Source organism: Heptranchias perlo, chromosome 23 (assembly GCF_035084215.1).
Source record: "Heptranchias perlo isolate sHepPer1 chromosome 23, sHepPer1.hap1, whole genome shotgun sequence".
Taxonomy (NCBI): Eukaryota; Metazoa; Chordata; class Chondrichthyes; order Hexanchiformes; family Hexanchidae; genus Heptranchias; species Heptranchias perlo.
This window is the reverse complement of record NC_090347.1, coordinates 10445675-10465979: the sequence shown is the minus strand read 5'-3', so window position 1 is coordinate 10465979 and position 20305 is coordinate 10445675. Positions and strand designations below refer to the sequence as shown.

The window sequence follows — 20305 nt, the reverse complement described above, 5'->3', positions numbered from 1 at the left end:
CATCCACAATATCTGCCACCTCCTCACAGAATTCTATTAGCCAACACAATCTTCCTTTCTGAAATTTGTGTTGGCTGCTTCTGATTATTTTCTCTTCAATTAGATATTTAATAATTTCATCTTTAATTAACGATTCTAAATTTTTTCCTGCCACAGATGTTACCTAGGTTAGCTCTGTCTCCCTTTTTGAAAAGGGATATTACATTGGTTACTGTCCATTTTTCCCGGAAGGACAGCAGCCTCTGCCAGTTTTCGTAAACTGTTATGCTGTTGGACAGGGCCTTAATGAATAAAGTAAGCTAGTGTTCAGAGTGAGTAAGTGAGTGGTAGTGATAGATCTGAGTGGGCTTTTTCTACAATACCTTTAGCCAAATAAAAATAGATAAATGTAAATGTAAAGGAAAAAGTCCACATGCCTTAAGGATTTACAAAGTACCTGGCAATTTTCATCCTCGAGCCACTTCGTAATAAGATCTTGTGTTTTATTTCCCATGTTTTTTCCAGTAATGAGTTTCTTTACAAGCCCGTTGGCTGGATTGTTTAATTTAGTCTTTGTTGAGAAGTAGCAATATCTCTGAGCTGTTGATTACAAATCATGATTGCCCATAAATTTACTGTCGCCCTTTAGTAAAATCTTACTTTAACGCTGTTATTACAGCAAGGGAAATGGAAAGAAAAATAGGTTACGGTGAAAAGAATTTTCAAAAATTCAGAAGCCATCTCAACTAGAACACACACACATCAATTATACAAAGCCATTTATGTACCTAATAGTTAATCTTTAAGGACATATGAAATGAATGAGAAATGACTTATTTTGCCATGGTGGACAATCTTAGAGGCACAACATTTTTTTTATTGTGCTTTTTCACATTTCCTTTCCTTCCTTCTCACCCACCTGCCTGCACAATTAATGTATTTGTCTCATATCTTTTTAGGTTCCCCATTGACCAACCATTGGAGTATGTCGACTCCCTGGCCCCCTGTCTCAACCAGTGTTGCCTTCCTTTACCAGAGTGGCCCTTCTCTTGGTTCTTTCCTGGTCTTGATTGGGTTGTTGTCAAGGGAGACACTGGACTGTAGGGAGGAGAATTTGAATTAGAGTCACCAGGTCACCCTAGCTGACTTTATGTATCTATCGACTGTGATTGAAGACCAGCATTGGCAGGGACCGAGGATCAGTTTATCTGTTTTCCCTCTTAGCCGGGAGAAGGTATCACTGTAAACCTAAATTGTACTCCTTTTAGAAAAAGGAGTTGCACTTTCACCCTATTCTTACCTGGACCATATTTGACTCTGCACGTATAAGTTTTGTAGTTATTACATCTCATGGAGATTGCTTATCCCCACCCCCTCCCCTGGCCATAATGGCCATTTCAGGCTTGGATATTAACTCCTCCCATTCCTAATTCACTTTTTTTTCTTCTGTGATTTAAAGCCAGGCCAGAAATTACCTGGACACATACTCCTGCCAATAGTGTGACAGGACTCTTGGAAAATAAGTGACGCAGTCGTTTGGGAAAAAATATCCATTCAGTCGGATATTGGATAGCTCTTTCAAAGAGCTGGTACAGACACGATGGGCCGAATGGTGTCCTGTGCTGTAACATACTGTGATACTATAATGCAATCACATTTTGAAGCAGTGAATGAATAATAAATATTCTGTTTCAGACAGGAGAATGACAAATTGAGATACTAGAAGATTCAAAGCTAGTGGTATTAGTGCTATGAGAAGAGAATTTATCCATTGTTGCTTAAATCAGTCAGTAATGTAATTATGAAATAGAAGTTACTTACTGTAAAACCTTGCTTTTATTTTAACATATTTTTGTTTTGTAGGTCAAAGACCTTCAGCAAGGAGGAAGTACGTTTTCACTAACTGGAAGCTCAGGGAAAGTTTTAGGCATGGTAGGTCTGTGTTTATAAGCTGCAATGTGCAGTGCAAATTTTAAAAAATCTTTTTTTGTGTACTGTAGTTCCGTAAAACCCAGATAAAACAAAGCAAAAGTCACTCTTAAGTTCATCTTATAGTTTTAGAAATTGTTGTGGAATGCTTAGAAATGCAAGGCAGTCATCTTGATGATGTCTCAGGAAGGGCCTTTGGCATTTTGATAAGCAGAAGCATTCATGTATAAAAACAGAAAATGCTGGAAACACTCCAGGTCTTTTCCAGTATTCCTGAATTATCAGCAATCACTGATCGGATCTTTTATTTTATTACAGTTCTATCACATGGTCCCCTGTAGCAAAAGTGATGTACTGCATTGGTGCGTCAGTCCACTATGCCATGTAATGGATAGGATGTGGAATTGCATCCATGGTTCGCCACATGGTCTGCTCTTTTCTGTACTCAATCATACAATCAGACTGGGCCATGAATGAAACTTAACTGTTTCTTCACCTTTTACTGGTTGGTCACTGAGCAATATTCACCTCGGAAAAGATGCCTTCCCACTTTCCCTGCCAGAAAAAAGTGCATGCTTCTAAGAGAAAGGAGATTTTAAAATAATTTTAAAAGAAAGAAAATATTAAGTGATGTATTTTAAATCCACAAGAAGAGTGTAGAAAAGTGAGGCTGGCAGTTACAAAAAAAGATCAGGATAAACTAAGTAGGGTTAGCAGTCGCAGGCCACTGGCCTCTCAGAATACTTTCACATGTTTGATTCTAAGTCTGACTGACTTTCCCACTTGCCTACATGCACTGGGTTACATTGATCAGCAATCAAACAACCTCTCAGCTGTAGTAATATACAACACTCGGGTCCTGCATGTAAGTACTACAGATCAAGTATCATATAACAATGCCTTTGTGGTGAATATGAAACAGCCCTTTGGCAGACACTTCTTGCTAAAAGAGGAAACACGATGTACATTTTACATATTTCTGCATTTATTTGTGATCAAGTAACTACTAATACAAAATGTACAGATTAGATATTTTAGTACTTAATTCAGTTAATGGGATTACTCTAATTTTATATCTTTATTTACTTGTGGCAGGCTCTTAAAAGCTGTGAGAGAAGCACTAAGCCCATTTATGTATCTGTGGGTCACAGGATTAGTCTGGACACTGCCATACGCCTGACTCATTCCTGCTGTAAATACAGAATACCAGAACCAATTAGGCAGGTATGTTTTTATAATTCACTGTTTGGTTTGCATATCAAGGAGTGATGCTGTGATTATAAAGATTACATAACTTTCATATAATAACGCTAACTTATTATTGTGATAATACATTTTGTGAAAAGAAAAATTTGCAGTTATATAGCTGATTGTCATGTTGAAACATCTCAAAGCATTTCACGCAATGAATTATTTATGAAGTGTAGTGATTTGTTACATTGGCCAATGTGACATCCATTCCAAACCATCAATATTCTGAAAAAAGGAATGAAATGAATGGCCAGTTAAATTGTTTGTGTGGTATTGGTCAAGGGAGGTATGTTGGCCAGAGCACTGGAAGAACCACACAAACAGGTCTTTGGTTTAACAACTCATTCAAAGAAATAAACACAGATTTTAAAGACCACGTGGAATAGCGTAACAGAAAATTTTAATGCAAATCTATGTTTATTTTATACAGTCCGCTGTCCTTTTTACCCAAGTCTAAATATACACAAATTTTGTACTTGCAAAAGATATACGTGAAACACAAAAAGTCAACATACAGGTGCAGCAGGTAATCTGGAAGGCAGACGGAATATTGGCCTTTATTTCTAGAGGGATGGAGTATAAAACAGGGAAGTCATGTTACAACTGTGCAGGGTGCTGGTGAGACCACACCTGGAGTACTGCGTACAGTTCTGGTGCCCTTATTTAAGGAAGGACATACTTGCATTGGAGGCAGTTCAGAGAAGGTTCACTAGGTTGATTCTGGGTATGGAAGGGTTGTCTTATGAGGAAAGATTGAACAGGTTGGATCTATACTCATTAGAGTTTAGAAGAATGAGAGGAGATCTTACTGAAACATACAAGAGTCTGAGGGGACTCAATAGGGTAGATGCTGAGAGGATGTTACCCCTCATGGGGGAATCTAAAACTAGGGGGCATAGTCTCAGAATAAGTGGTCGCCCGTTTAAGATGGAAATGAGGAGGAATTTCTTCTCCCAGAGGGTCATGAATCTTTGGAATTCTTTACCCCAAAAAGCTGTGGAGGCTGAGTCATTGAATACATTCAAGGTTGAGTTAGACAAATTTTTGATCAGCAAGGGAGTCAAAGGATATGGGGAAAGTGGAGTTGAGGTAAAAATCAGATCAGCCATGATCTCATTAATGGCCGAATGGCCTACTCCTGCTCCTATCTCTTATGGTCTTATAACAGGAGCTAACTTAAAAAGCAGGACCTCGAGGGTGGTAATCTCTATTCGGGGTACACCACAGACTACCGAACAGTGAAAAGTAAGTAGAGGGAGAAATATGTGGGAAAATCTATGGAACGAGTAAAAAACAGTATAGTCATGGAGGATTTCAAGTACCCCCAAAGGCAGAGGTAGTGAAAGACGAGAAGAGACTGGAGTTGTTAGTGTGTACATGACTCCTTTCTGATCCAATATGTAAGAAGCCCAACAAGGGAGGAAGCATTGCTAGACCGAGTAATGGGAAATGAACCGCAGCAGATAAGAGAGTAAGTGTAGGAGGACATATAGGGAGTGGTGATAGCATTATAATAAGGTTTAAGATAATGATTGAGAGAGAGATAGATATTACAAAGACCAAAGTAATAGATTGGAAAAAAGCCAACTATGAGGGAATGAGGATGAAGCTAAGGGAGGTAAACTGGAGAAAAATATTGACAGATAAAGAAGTAGAACAACAGTGGGCAATATTTAAAGGAGAGATCAGTAGAGTTCAGGAGAAATATATTCCATTAAAACATAAGAACAAACTAGCCAAGAATGTAATGTCGTGCATGATACAATTGAATCTAAAGAAAAAGGCATATGCAAAGGACATAAACAATAAAGAAGAGGATGGCCAGAGGGAATATGACGAGCAAAGTAAAGAGGTTAAAAAGACAATTAGGAAAGCAAAGAGGACATTTGAAATGAAAATATCAAAGAATATAAAAAGATATAGCAATGTATTCTATAGGCACATAAGTAACAAAAGGAGAATTAAGATGGGGATAGGTTCGCTGAGGGATGAGCAAGATAAACTCACGAGATGATACTGAAAGTGCAGGGATACTGAATACTAGAGATATAGGCCTTGAAATGTGCCCCCCCCCCCCAACCCAGCAACCGATTCTCCCCTCACTAGCTATCGTACCCCATCCCCCTCCCGTCAACTGATCCCACCTGCCACCAGTCGCACCCCCCGGCCACCACTACCTCCCGACCCAGTTGCTCCTCTTACTCACTTACTTGAGGGCCTCTTACTCTCCGCAGCTGCCCGCTTCAGGGAAAGGAGGCCCGGGGCTCGATATCAGGGGCGCCACAGGCCTCACCGTTCAGGTGCAGGGAATGAACCCTGCGCCCCCGCACTCCTTTAAAAAAAAATTTGCGCGCCAAATTTCTAGGCCATAGTATTATTATTTGCAGACGATACCAAATGGAGGGGGGTATAACTAATAATGTGGACGACTGCACCAAAATATAGGAAGACATTTACTGGCTTGCAGAGTGAGCGGATGAAATTCAATTTAGCGAAATGTGAGGTGGTTTATTTTGGTAGAAGGAATAAGGAGGCCACTTTCATTGTAAGGCAAGAAATTAAATGGGGTAGAGGAGCAAAGTGATCTGGGAATACAGATATATAAATCGCTAAAAGTAGCAACACAAAGGAATAAATATCGGATTGCCACTAGCGGATGAAGAATTTAGGAGTAATTTCATTACACAGAGAGTGGTGAGAACTCACTGCCACATGGAGTGGTTGAAGCAGATAGCGTTGATGCATTTTAGGGGACGTTTGATGCATACATGAGAGAGAAGGAAATGGAGGGATATGGGAGCAGGGTGGGAAGAGGTAATTAGGGTGGGAGGAGATTCATGTGTTTAAACACCGGCATAGCCCAGTTGGGGCGAATGGCCTGTATCTGCGCTGTATATTCTATGTAATTCTATATTTATCCAGAATATGCAGCCAAAGATCTCAAACCACACTCGAGCAGTAAATTAGCTGCAGCTTTGGCACAGTGAGCTAATCTTTCCTCTGTTATAGTGAGGGTTGGCAGTGTTGAAGCATCTAACACTCAATACTGCCAGAGGCCACTTTCTGTCCCTGGCAGTATGAAATGCCACTGCATCCTCCATCTTGTAGGCAGTAATACAACTAGAAATAGGTTCGACAAGCTGGGCTAAACCAGTGCTTAACTCAAATGTCTTTCTGTTGTGTTTCTTTTGCGGAAGGGGGGGCTCAGGACTGGACTCGAAAGCAAATGCCATTTTCCATGTGAATTTAACAGCTGCCATTATATGATGAGCTTTGTTTTCTGAGCTAAACTGAGAATCTGTTTCTATTGGTGAAAGTGAGAAGCATTAAGTCGCTGCCTGGCGCTCCTTCCATTACGTGCTGATATTTAGTAATTGAGTAATAAATTATTTTTTAGACAACATGTCTCTGCTGTATAATTTAAGCATTGCTATTAGTTTGATCTACAGTTATCGTCTAGAATACTGCAAAGAAAGAAGAAAGCCACAAATGACTGTGATCAGGAGTGGTCTTAATCAGTGTAGGTTGTATCTACCTCTGACATTAACTGTGCTAGAAATACATTTATTGTAATCTTTACTAAAAGGCACTTCCAAGTACTAAGCAATGCTGAAACATTACAATCAGTAAGTAAAAGGACAACTACGTATGAATGAACAACACTAAATAATTTATGAAAATGTATGTAATGTGCAATAACGTGTACAGTAATTTCAAAGTGAAAAATAGTATTTTTTTTTAACTTGAGTCTTAGCTGAAAATATACGTGGGAAAAAACATCAGATTCAGAGCAAAAGGACTCGAGTAGTAGTGAGCATTCCAAATGACTGTACCTATCATACACACTCAAGTATACACCACTGTTTGGGAATAAAATTAAGGGTCATCTTGCTCGGAGCCTGGGCTGAAGCCTGGCATTAGGAGCGAAAGTTGCTATTGAAATGTCACAGTGGTGTCAGAGCAGAGTGATGACTGTTAGGAATGCACTGTGCTCTGCTGTGATATTTAAATGGAAAATCTCCCTCCCAACTTCAGTCTGGGTTCTTCTTGCAGTTTAAAATTGAAACAGCCAACAGGATAGGTACCTAGAAAGGAGATTTAAAATCAGCTGTGGAGCCTGGACTGACGTCGAGAGAGTGTTGCCATTTAATTATTGGAGCACTGGGAAAGGGGAACATGTTAGTGTCAGCTATTGTTCCACTTCTCCATTAGAGTTCGCATTCCAGGGCCTTTCTGTGCTGTAATCTGCCTCCTGCAATTGGATTGAATTTTTTTTCAGTTCTTTTCTGGGCCACTTGCAGTTAATTCCTTGCAATAGAGGCAAATAAAGAGAAAGAAAAGAGGGCAAGCTGGAGAAACACATGAGGGAGAAAGGAATAGAAGGTTATGCTGATAGGGATATATGAAGAGAGGTGGGAGGAGGCTTGTGTGGATCATAAACACCAGCATGGACCATTTGGGCTGAATGGCCTGTTTCTGTGCTGTACATTCTATGTAAAACTAAAGAGGTACTCAAGAGAGCACTTTCCTGCTTTTCTTTCTGCTCTTGTGCCCCTCCTGGTGATTTCAAATCAGAGACACCCCAGCAGGATTGAGATGATTTCAAATCAGCGATAGGAGTCAAGCCTGAAGTTGGGAGAGAGAAGAGCCATTTAATAACACAGCACCAGAGGAGCCCAGCTCAATATCTGACAGCAGCAGGTGAACAGAATATGCTGGTTGAAATAAGAAAGAACAAAGAGGAAATGTATTTGTGGATGCCAGCCAGCATGAAAATGAAAATGTTGGTGGATGAGAAGGTTTGTAATGTTGACCCTCTTTTGATGTGAGAGTTATGGATTCTTTGAGTGGAATTAATGGCTTCAGGATGGTGAATTATGGATAACTTTATATCACACTATTGTAGAACAAATTAAGTTCATCATTTTTGATAAGCTATAACTTTGATGTGAAATAACTGGATGAAGACTGAAAGAGTCTTCCCATCTGGACTATTTTAATAATGTTAGGGAAGCTCAGAAGGGCCTGTTCTTCCGAATTATTAAATAGTGCACCGTGGCCAAATTTCGTCCCTGTTGAGAACACAGTGCATCCTTTCTTCAATTTGATGTTCAGAAGTGATGAACTAATATAGAAATAACCAGACTGAGAGATGCCAGTCCTTCTAAAACAGCCCTTAGACTAGTGAGTGCAGTTTTTGGTTCAAAGGGTAGTGGGGGGTGGGAATTATCAACAAGGACATATTGATGCAGTACAGTGTAAGCTAAATCACAATAAAGAGTTACCTATAAGAGGTGTAACTTTATAAAATTTTTACAGTGCTAGAGCAGGTTGAGAACCTTATGGTATTCTGCTGCTTTACAAAAGAGAATAAGTACCAGTACTGCCTTTGTTGGTATTCTGTATAATAAAACCCTGCTAGCTCTACATATTGTGCCTGCAGTAATATTTTGAATGTTTCAGCACAATACCTGTTTTGATACTCTGTATAACTTACACAACTGCTTCTAGTCCTGCAAAGGAAAACTCTGTGCTTCAAATAATTGCCATTAATACACAGAACACTTCGATATCAACTCCCACCTCAAATTAATTTTCATTGTTTTATCCATACATTGAAAGGATATTTTCAAACTGCACGTTTTCCAATTCCCAATAGCAATCATCAACTACCCTGGAGAAATCATTAGCAGCTTATAGGCACTATGTGATAATGATGTCAGGATCTTGGCTGTTATTGGACATGGTAAATTACAAATGTCAAAGTAGGTGGCATATTTATTAGACTTCATAAAGATTATTTGTTTTGCTTGTAATTGAACCGAAAAGGTTGGTGTTTTCTATGCGCAAATACTGCAATCCTACGCTCTAATGAGAAAACAAACATGATTTAAAATGCAGTCACTAATTTCCCATGTATTTCTGACAGCTGAAGTTGGCTTCTCGAAATTATTGGGAATGTGAATCATATTAAAAAATACATAGGTTAATACAAACCTGGTCCACTCGCATATAGTCAATGATTCACTCAAAGAGAGCCCTGATGTACTGGCCTAGTGGGAGTCTTGCGATCGCACCAAAACAGAGGTGAGGACATCAAAAGACTCCTGCAGCTCTGTTTCAGTACTACATCAGTGCTCCTCCCACGTGGATGTTGCATCAAGACTCCCTTTCAGTGAATCATGAGTATTGTTGACAGTGCTGCTGGGAGTAAAAAGCAGGCATGAATTTACCCCTGCCCACATGGGATTCAGGAGGGGGGGAAATGCCCGCTGCTTTGCCAGGCCTTTGACACCATCTCAAATAGCCAGGGCGGAGTCTTTTCTCAATGCTCCACCCTAGCAGACAGTCATATCTGGGTAGGTTCTCACCTTAACCCATTCTTTTGTTTAGTTTGAAATGAAGAGAGTTTATATTGAAGCTCGCTGTCTGACCAAGACAGCCATTTTTCTTTGCCAAAGTGCATAAACAGTATGTATCCACAGAGTATTGCCTTGGCACTGACCCACACTAGCTCAAGAGAAATCTCCCACGAAACATTCATTGCTTGGAAAAGCTCCAGCTTATCCTTAGTAAGGGAAAGAAAATTGGGCTTTCTTAGCGGTGATGCATTTGTCCACCTAAGTGACAAGTTGCTGACCTATATTGTAAGACATACTTAAAGTAGTGTTCAAAAGCATAATACATTTTGTAGCTTAATGCTGAAGTCTGTGTAAATGTTCATGGGAATAAAAATATAATCAATATATGAATATATTGGGGAACAAAATCGGCTGTGAGGGGAGAAAAAACATGAATGTCCATTGAATAGTGTGCACTACAAAATCTCTCGCACTAGCTTTGAACGTTTCAGAAGTAGACCTAAATATTGTATTATTTAAACTTATGAAAAATTGGTTACATTTTTATTAAGCCATATCGAAACAAATGCGATGGGATTTAAAGACTCTGGGGTTAATTTTCACCTTCACCACCTGGGCAGCAATCTGGTGGAGCAGATCGCTCATCTCATTTGATTTCAATGGGATGAAAGTCGGATGGGTTCAACAATGCTGGTGAATGTGAAAATTGCCCCCACTGAATATCAGGCAAGAGATAGGATTGTACTGACTTACTCTGGCTATTCACAATTCTTAAAATTTAGCAACAAAAAATATAGCTTGGAGTTTTTAACAACAATGAACCAGACACAATTATACTTTGTAAAGTATAATCTTTAATCACAATGAAGTGATGCCATACCAACTGATAAGAGTGCATTCTGCATTTCTTTTACAATTCCTGTTCACAATATCTGTCATATCATCTTCCGCTGGAGAATAGATTCTTAACAGAAGCAGTTAACCCTGTCTTTCAAAAATTCAGTACCAAATTTGAATTCATTCATTACAAAAATGTTTCTTTGTTACCGTATTTCAGTCCATGGTCCCACAAGGCACTGTGTGATGTTACTGTATCTTTGCTGAGTGGGATGCATGCTAAGTGATTAAGTGATTTGTACTATAAAAGTAATATGAAAGATGTTAGAAGTGTTGAGATCAATTAGAGACTCCAATGACAACCTCAATGTGTCTGTCATTTTAATATTTTTAAAGATATTTGGAAAAACAACCAACAGTGCTGATCAGATGATAGATGATTTCATACAGCGAGAGTTTACTGCTACAACCCTAGGCACAGGTTGCCAACCTTATTAGCTGGGGACAATGAATGCAACAGGGATATCCAAGAATGAGGACAGGGAGAACATATCTTAAAAAGTAGGAGGCTCACCTCAAAAAAAAAAGCTCGGCTCTTGCCTGCTGGATTTATAGTCACTATAACTAAAAAAAACATGTCAGCTTTTCTTACCAGCTGATGTGTACAGTGCCAACTGTCAAACTAATCTGTGTTTCCCTCTTCCATATTACTTTTATAGTACAAAGTAACATTTGAACACCTAGCAACTGCATTTGTGACACAATAATGCAATGAAATTACTATATTTTCTTTGATATATAATATCATTTGTATCTTAATCACACCTGGGATTGTAATGTTCATTATATAAATTGCACAGATTACATTTTGCGACAGAACTGTAATAATGCAGCAATTTAATATATGACTCTGCCATATATTCAAAGCCGCTGTTGAATTTGACTGCCTTAAAAGCGTTCATATTATTCAAATAGATGTATGTACTGTTGGGTTCAATCCAGATCCAGTAAAGTCAACTGGCAAAACTGGTTTGAACCAGTCCTACGTTGTAAAGACTGGAATCCATAGCAAACATCGCATTTTACATCCGTCCCTTTATTCCAAATCAAAATGCTCAGATTTGACATTTTCATGAGTTTTATAATTTAGTGGTGCTTTAAATAATAAATTTGCTCCAACGTCATTCTTGGCCCTGGATTCGAAGGTCCTGATTTGTGCTTCCCACCTTATCGCACAAAATAAAGGGCTTTTCTACCCTGGTAGAAAAATTAATTTTTTCACTAAACTGTGCAAAACCCGTACTTTAATCATATAAAAGTCAGAAGACTGTGTAGTTCTACTTTCTCCATGGTGTTACATAGGAGAAATGGCTTCAAGACGCCAATCGCAACAGAAGTAGAATAAGTGAGTTGTCTCAGTCTGACTTTCTGTGACCAGTTTGTCCGTGCAGGGTGATTTTAACCCCGAATCACTTGATTTTCTGAAAGAGTCTCAAAGCCAGTGAAAGTGACACTTTCCAGTACCCTTTCCTGTTGTGGCCACTCCCGTCAGTGATCTGGCAATTAGTTCATGATGTAGGCACGCTATTCCTTGGTGCTCAAATCTGGCCAATAAAATGTTAGCATGCCAGATTCTATACCAGGTATGCGCACCATGGGAGCAACTTGAACATGAATTGTGCACTTACATCATGAATCCTGGGCACTTTCCAGTAGCAAATCAGGTGCAAATGGCAATAGACTTGTTGATCATAATTTAGAAGCAAGTAAGAGTTTAGTGTGGCGCAGTAAGAACATAAGAAATAGGAGCAGGAGTAGGCCATACAGCCCCTCGAGCCTGCTCCACAATTCAATAAGATCATGGCTGATCTTCTACCTCAACTCCACTTTCGCACCCTACCCCATATCCCTTGATTCCCTTAGTGTCCAAAATCTAACAATCTCATTTTTGAATATACTCAACGACTGAGCATCCACAGCCCTCTGTGGTAGAGAATTCCAAAGATTTACAACTGTCTGAGTGAAGAAATTTTTCCTCATCTCGGTCCTAAATGGCCGACCCCTTATCCTGAGACTCTTCAGCCAGGGGAAACAGCCTCTCAGCATCTACCCTGTCAAGCCCGCAAAGAATTTTATACGTTTCAGTGAGATTACCTCTCATTCTTCTAAACTCCAGAGAATATAGGCCCATTGTTCTCAGTCTCTCCTCATAGGACAACCCTCTCATCTCAGGAACCAATCTAGTGAACCTTCATTGCACCCCCTGTAAGGCAAATATATCCTTCCTCAGGTAAGGAGACCAAATCTGTATACAGTTGTGTACACACTTGTCTGCCCCAGCACCCAAAATGGTGAGAGTCCACGATTTATACTCTCAGACCTACTGCCTGTATGCGTTTGGTGTACATAGTGAATAGGTGCTTCACCTGGAAGATATAATTTGATACATTCCTATTTTGTTATCAAAACACTACAAATAGTCAATAGCATTCATCATTATTTGATATGCATCCTTACATTCATTTTTGTGGATCTTGAAATTCCCCACCACTATGATTTTTGGCATGTTTCACCATGACAAATCATTTACCCTCAACATAAGCAGCAGTCACTCCTAATTTCTTTGTTGGGGGAGGTGGGCTTTGTTAAATCATCAAACCAAGCTTTGCAATCATGATTCGAATTCAGTCTCCATGGGAACAGGTTTCCAAGGTTTAATTTTTTTCCCCCTTGATTGCTGAATTGTTTTTATAACTGTGCATCTATCAGGCTATCTTTTCAGATAATGGTCAGATCATCAAGACCAGAGATGTCTGTACGGGGAAAAAGGCACACTTTTCAAATTTTTGGATCCAGTTCTAGCGCCAGGCCAGCTTTAGCACGGGAAGTAAAGTTCCTTCTATTCTGTCCCAACAGCATGCCTTAACTACAATCTCTGAAGATCACCTATTTCACTGCACTTACGTTAGTATTTTCTTTTTCCACACTAGCCATTCTGTTGATTTATCTTAAGGGTTTTGATTTCAGCTGCAAGAATACCTTCATCCCATCAGTCTGGGTGGATATATATGCGGGTCCCAAAGATGAAGGGTCAGTGTTCTAACTTTCTGTGCTACTCAGTTCTGCCTCTTTCATTTGTCTTACCTGCATGGTTTTTTATTTTGCCCTTTTTGTTGAAAGGAAAAGAGCTAACCGCTGGAAAGACAGATATGACCCAATTATAACCTCTCCGTAATGCCACTGCGTTGCTGTCCGAGCAGCTGTGTTAGCCTCAGGGAGTTAAAGTTTCAAGAACACGGTGATGGGCAGAAACCCTGTGTCAGAGGTTATGTTGGGGGGGAAAAGCATTTTGCATGAGTACAAACAGTTTGCATTTATGGTAAAATTGGGCAATATTGTACAACCACGCATCCATTACACAGATATCATTTGCTAGTTAGGTTGATGGTTCCATGTAGGAATTTCAAACATAGTGTGCACTGCAAACACCTCTTAATTCGGATTTACCAAACACAATTATTCACCAGACATTTATCAAAACCTTAATGGAAAAGATTGCGCTTAGTCAACATTTAGGGCCAGAAATTGGATCACCCGGGCCCATTTTTCAGGCGTAAAATGGGCTTCTAAGGTTACACTATGAAGGGTGGCCTGCAGGCAATTGTCCCGCTCTGGAAGTGCGCCCCCTGCCATATTGGATTTAGCAGCTCCACATGTGTCTGGGGTGCACGCCCGCATCATTCATGAATCTATAATATTTAAATAAGGGTCCCACGCTAGTTGTAAGAAATTTGTCTGCCTCATCACCTACCTCGCCATATGATAAACTCGCGCAGCAACTCATGGCGCTAACAGTCATCAGGGACCCTGGAGGCACACAATTTAAAGGGCTCCCCCCCCCCCCCCCCCCCCCCCCATACAGGTTAGTTCCTGTTTTCTCCTCTTAGGCTGCCAGTTAGCTTCTGAGTCTTTTATTGGCTATTTTCTGCATTCCACAAATGAATTCTGACCCACTAACACCTTTGTGTTGGTGCTGGACTGCTTTTGTCTGCTTTGGAAAGAGTTTATTCCAGTCATGGATGGCCCGTTAGGTCTATCTATGGGGCTGGAGGAGGTGGGGGCGCAACAACGAAGACAGGAGAAAGCATGAGCAGCTAGGAGAAGAGTGTTGAGGAGGCCATACCCACAGCGGGTACTCAGGGAGCACTTCTCATACTTCATCTTCAACAAGGAACAATATGAGGCTTCTGCACGTCACCAAGGAGGCAATCATGGAACTATGTCACCTGCTGCAGCCAAAGCTGGAGCCCCAAACCAGGTGCATGGACAGCACTGCCTGTGGCTGTTACGGCCACCGTGGCCATTAACTTTTACTTCACAATGTCGTTCCAGGATGTGCGCTTCTGTATCAGGTAGATGACCGAGGCGCTCTACACCAGGAAGAACACATACATCACATTACCCAAGGACAAAGGGAAGCAGGACGAGAGAGCACTAGGCTTCACCCACATTGCAGGCTTCCCCACGGTCCAAGGCGCGTCAGACTGCACCTATATGGCCCTGGGTGCTCCCCATCACCAGCCTGGCCTCTTTCTCAATAGGAAGTGATACCACTCCCTGAAAGTGCAGCTTGTTTGCGTCCTCAGGCAGTACATTGTGCAGGCCCGAGCCCAATTTCCTGGCAGCAGTCACGATTCAGTCCTCTGTGCCGCCTTTATTCCAACCAGGCTGTCAGTTCACAGGCTGGTTACTTGGTGACAAGTGATATCCCCTCCGGTCATGGCTCATGTCTCCTGTCAGTAACCCGGGAACAAACGCAGGACTCGCCTACAACGAGAGCCATGCCACCACCAGAAATATCATTGAGCATACCAACGGCGTACTTTACTGAGTGACCAGTCCTTACCACCACCTGGGCAACAAGAAGTGGAAGAGAAGGAGGAAGAGCAGCTTGGAGAGGAGAAAGAGCAGGAGCAGCAGCCTGGGTCCTCAAAGTCAACATCTGAGTCCTCTACAGCAGAGTAGTATATGATCTCACCCTCCAGCAAGCTGGCACCTGTGGCATCCTATCCTCCTGCACACTGGTGCCCAGTGACTCACCTCGTGAATACCCCTCCTCTAACCTAGCCTCTAAAGTACACACAGTGCCAGTCTCTAACGCTGCATGTCCTGGAAGGTTGCTGTACTGCCCCTGCACTGGCACAGGGGCCTCGACATTTTCAGGACCTGAAATGAAAGAGAGGGACAAGGGCTGGCCTTTAGAAGGGAGAGCAGAGAGAGATGAGTGAGATGATGCTAAAAGCAGCTGCAGTTTGTCATGCATGGAAAGAGGGTAGGGTGTGAAGACACCCAATGCAACATCTCCTCCACCATTGCCACGCCCCACGAGCATGACTCACTCCCTGCCCACGATGTCCTGCGTGTCCTCCTCCAGTGCGGAGAGGGTATGCAGGCGATCGCCATCTGCTGCCTCATGTCGTGTGTGACCTTTTCCTGCACGAGAGAAGGAAGTGTGTGAGTGACCGCCTTATGAGCTGTTTTGAGAATGTGCCTGTCATGATAGAATAGTGCAGCTGTTGTGTGCAAGATGTGAGGTGTGGAGAAGGGAGGGTTGCAATGCGGGTGAGAGTAGGAGTTGCAGAGTGTGTGAGTAGGAAAAGGAGGTGGAGTGAAGTGTGGTGCATTGACTGTAGGAGAGTGAAGGGAAGCGGGGGAGGAGGAGGAGGAGTGTTGTGAGGAGTGGGGTTGCCAGTGGTGCAGGTGTGAGGAGAGCATAGTTGAGCTGAGAGGTAGGATTCTTACTTTGGTAACTCTGCTGAAGTCGTTAAACTTTTTTCAGCATTGCAGTCACATACTGGGAGCTAAGCTCCTTGAATTGAACTCCTCAGCAAACCTCTTCCCACTGGTGGCGTAGGTGTTGCCTGGAGGGCTTTCTGTCCCCTGAAGGGAAGAACATCTCTCTCCTCCTGTCCATCGCCTGGATCAGGGCCTCCAAAACAGAATTGGAGATCCTGGGGGGTCCGATCTACATATCTCGCGGCCATTTCTCTGCTCACAGAGCACCTCCCCTTTAAGAGGTGCAGGCTGCCTTTAAGTGGCGTCAGAGAAGCCTGATTTTATGAACCCCCTAAACAGGTACGCAGCCGATAAGCAACGCAGGTGGCGCTGGCTGCACGCCTGACCCATTATAATGAGCTGTCGACCCCAATTTCACGTGGTCCCTGTGCCCAGGTGAACACGCACTTGCCCCCATCCTGCATGCACGTTTTCGGACGCGATCAAATTTCTGGGCCTTAGTGTTTGCATCAGCTTAAGTATTTGACACCTGAATTTATGGGGGACTTGAAATTCTGTGGGGCGCGGTTCTTCCTATCACTCACCATTAACACCAGGGAAACGGTTGAAAATGGCAATTTACACCAATTTCCTGACGGAGGACCCCAACGGAAATTCCAGGTGCGTTTTTTTTTTAAACAATACCCAAGAACTTTGAGTTAGTGGGCCAGTCCCCTTGGGATCGAATCAGCAAGCAATCATCCAACGCTTTAGAACAGCTGCAGTCATGTTGCTGACCATAAGAGGGCAGTGAAGCATTTCCTGCTGAACCATCAAGCTCAGTAAATATTTAATAATATAATTAATCTTGTAAAAAAAAATTCCGCAGTTAAAGAAAATAAATCCAAAAATGTCCGATGACTCTAATTTCTTCTTCAAGACAGAAATGACGGAGACCATTAAATAAAACAGATGTCCTTTTGTGAAATATGAAGAACAGAGATTTCAGACATAATCAACTCTTAAAGTCATATCCTCAGGGAATCTAAACGCATTAAATTCCAGCATCTGTCACTTCTGCTGCACTCATTGCATTTTTAAATTCAATAATTTATTTTGCATATTTCTGTAAAGTGCTGCACAAATTTGTGCAGTGCCTGCAAATTGAAGAAAATTCAACATAAACAGAATGCGTAAGCATTGTGTATGTATTACATTAGTAAATATAACTTATAACCACTACATTAGTATCCTTTGGGTTTAGAAATGGTATATTGCATAAAGTCTTGCTTTCATAGCTTCCACTATATGGGTAAGCATTTACCAAACATGCATTAAAACATGCAGCACTAGTTTAAACCTCTATCTGGTCAGGCAAAACTATATGTAACGAGGAATCTGAGGTAAATAAGCTATTGAAGTGGGAAACTCAGTCTGTTCACTTGCAAAACTATCACATTTAAACCATAAGATGCAAATCCAAAGCTTCCATAAGGCAAAGATATAATTTAGGATTGTGAAGGTGCTACATAAAATGAGTTTTGGCCGCCTCCACCCAGTTCCCAGTGGCTATGGGACACAGCACAAAGCTGCCCACAAGTGACATTAAATTGGCAGTCTCCCTCAGAAAGGCAATGGTGTGCTTATGTAGAAAGTGGAAAATGTTACACTACTGTAATAATAGCTGCTCTTCTGAGATTGAGATTAAGGCTTATTGTTTGGGGTAAAGTAAAGGGAGTTTCACTCTACCTCTGGCCCATGGTATGCCTCACCTGGGACCGCTTGACATCAACACTGAATGCCTGAAATGAAAAAGCGATATATGTCTCAGTGCTAACATCCCTCACCTTGATGAGCACAAAAATAATTACCATTTTTTTTGTATTGATGATTAGTCATAATTACTGCATGTTTTAATGATCAAATAAGGAACTTCTTGAACAGGTTTCTCCCACATTTGTATGTTATATCTGGAATGGAGATTAATCTCGTTGATCGCAAATTCTGGATGTTTCAATTATCATAGCACTCTTTAATGAAGACTAAATATTTATAATAAAATTAAGTTGTCTAATTTTAAACTGTTTTACAGTCAGAATACTGTAATTGTCTTATTTATTGTGTTGGCTTCCCATTAATAGGCCAAATCTTTAATTTTAGAATAGCAAACTGGATTCATAAATATGCACGGTTGTACTTTAATGACAGATTTATATAATAGGCAAGGCCCTATTAAAACCTCTGAAATCTCCCCTAGTCTGGGTTACAATTGAGACAGTGACAGGATTAGTCATTTTTTGAGTGTTACTCATAGAACATGATAAATCAGGCAATGCCGCCAACAGGATACGTTATTATTATTTTAGTTGTGTGTTCAGTTTTGGATGTTTTTCTTTTTGAAATTAGAAATATGGCAGGAATTGAACAAGAAAATTCTACCTTCTGCTTAAAAAAAAAACGTAAACGAATCACTTTTTCTCCCTTTCAATCTTCTCCCCTCCCACACTGAAGACATTGACTCTTTGCTGGAGGACAGTTCCATATGTACCAGCCATCCTCCAGCATCTTGCCCAATTGCCCATTCTTCGCATGTGAGCCTAGACAGGGAGTATTGGCAAGCTGTTCTAACGTGCAGCACCACAGCCAGGCCCGGCCCTGCTCACAGCCAATATCTACACATACACATGTTTAGGCAGGAGTTAATGCATAGTTTTCCGGAGAAGGAACCCTGGCTAAGCTTTCCTTCCCCACCTCCCCAGGTTTGCCTAGGGATATTGAAACCCTATTGTACCACCCTAACTGCTACCATGGCTAAATCACCTAACTCCACACAGACCATGAATCAAATCTGAGACCTTGCGATCTATGCAATGTCTTTTCCTAGTTTTTTTCACTATTTTAAGGATATTGCCAACCAAAGCCATAGTACGTGCATAATTTAACACATTGAAAATGCAGATTGCTGGTAAGTTGCTGGGGGAGTAAGTTGCTGGGATCAGTTGCATTTATACTGCTACCTTAAGTATTTGTGGTTCTTTGCAATGATCAGTAGTCACAAGACATTCAGGCAGTAAATCATTTCACACTGGGTCCATTCGTGGTGACAAGGAGCCTTCATGGGTGATTTGAATTAATCAGTCCTGCTGCAGTCCCCCTGATTAACCCTATCCATTCTAGACTCTGACATTCACCCAACAGTAGTGAGATTATTCTTAATAATAAAGAGCAATTGATGCTAAGGGCCCGATATGAGGAGAGAGGCGGGTTGCCAGCGGGGGGTCGACTGGGCGCGTGAGTAACCCGCCCAGTAAAATCGGTGGGTTCCCCACGCGATCGTAAGTAAATTGAAGCCACTTACCTTGGCTTCCGGGTTTCATGTTGGAAAGGCGCACTCGCATCATAGGCTGTCAGCTGGAGGAGCCCTATTTAAAGGGGCAGACCTCCACTTACTGATGCTGCAGAAAGGAGCCAAAATTACAGCATGGAGCAGCCCAGGGGGAAGTCTGCTCCCAGGTTTAAATGATGCCTCACTCCAGGTCCTACTGGATGGGGTGAGGAGGAGGGGGAGGGCAGAGATCTTCTCCCCGGCGGACGGGAGGAAGTGGCCTGCCCCTGCCACCATGAAGGCCTGGCTCGAGGTGGCAGAGGAGGTCACCAGCACCACCAACATATCACGCACCTGCATACAGTGCAGGAGGCGCTTCAATGACCTAAGTAGGTCAGCCGAAGTGAGTACACTTACTCATTCCCCTACATTCCGTCTGCCACAGCACTGCCCCCACCCCACATCTCCTTCTGCACTGCCAACACTACTCTATCACATCACTCCTCACACCCACTAAACCCTCATCCTCATCTTACCTGCACTTACTCACCTCGCCAGTACTCATCCCACCATTACCACTCAACTCAATCCTCATACAATCTCATGGCTCTATCTCATACTCACCCTCTGATGCATTTCTTTCACGGGCAGGTTGGGTGAGGCTGACACTACCTGTGCTGCAGCCACAGGGCAAGCATCACGTATGTGTAGTAGGAAGCATAAGTCAAACGTTTCGTGAGCATGCAGGGGATGCACAACGGTTCTTTGAGGGTTTGTCATGGTTTTTACTTATATTTAATTTCTGATCAACTCACATTACATATTATTGTCACCACTACTGCCACGT

At 41.7% G+C, this 20305-nt stretch overlaps 1 protein-coding gene across 9 annotated transcripts in view; it reads left to right on the top strand.

The window, feature by feature from the left end:
* Positions 1-20305, top strand: part of LOC137341080 (endonuclease V-like) — a 97931-nt gene that overhangs the window by 17002 nt on the left and 60624 nt on the right. For 6 of the 9 annotated variants that reach the window (XR_010966951.1, XR_010966949.1, XR_010966952.1 and 3 more), the window contains exons 6-7: positions 1843-1911; positions 3004-3132. Coding sequence is in view for 3 of the 9 variants with exons in the window: in XM_068003990.1 (XP_067860091.1) it covers positions 1843-1911; positions 3004-3132 (198 nt within the window). In the remaining 6 variants the exon portion in view is untranslated. Of the gene's footprint in view, positions 1-1842; positions 1912-3003; positions 3133-7734; positions 8587-13127; positions 13223-20305 lie in introns of those variants that run through there. The other 3 variants (XM_068003989.1, XM_068003991.1, XR_010966954.1) reach the window with 3 other exon arrangements.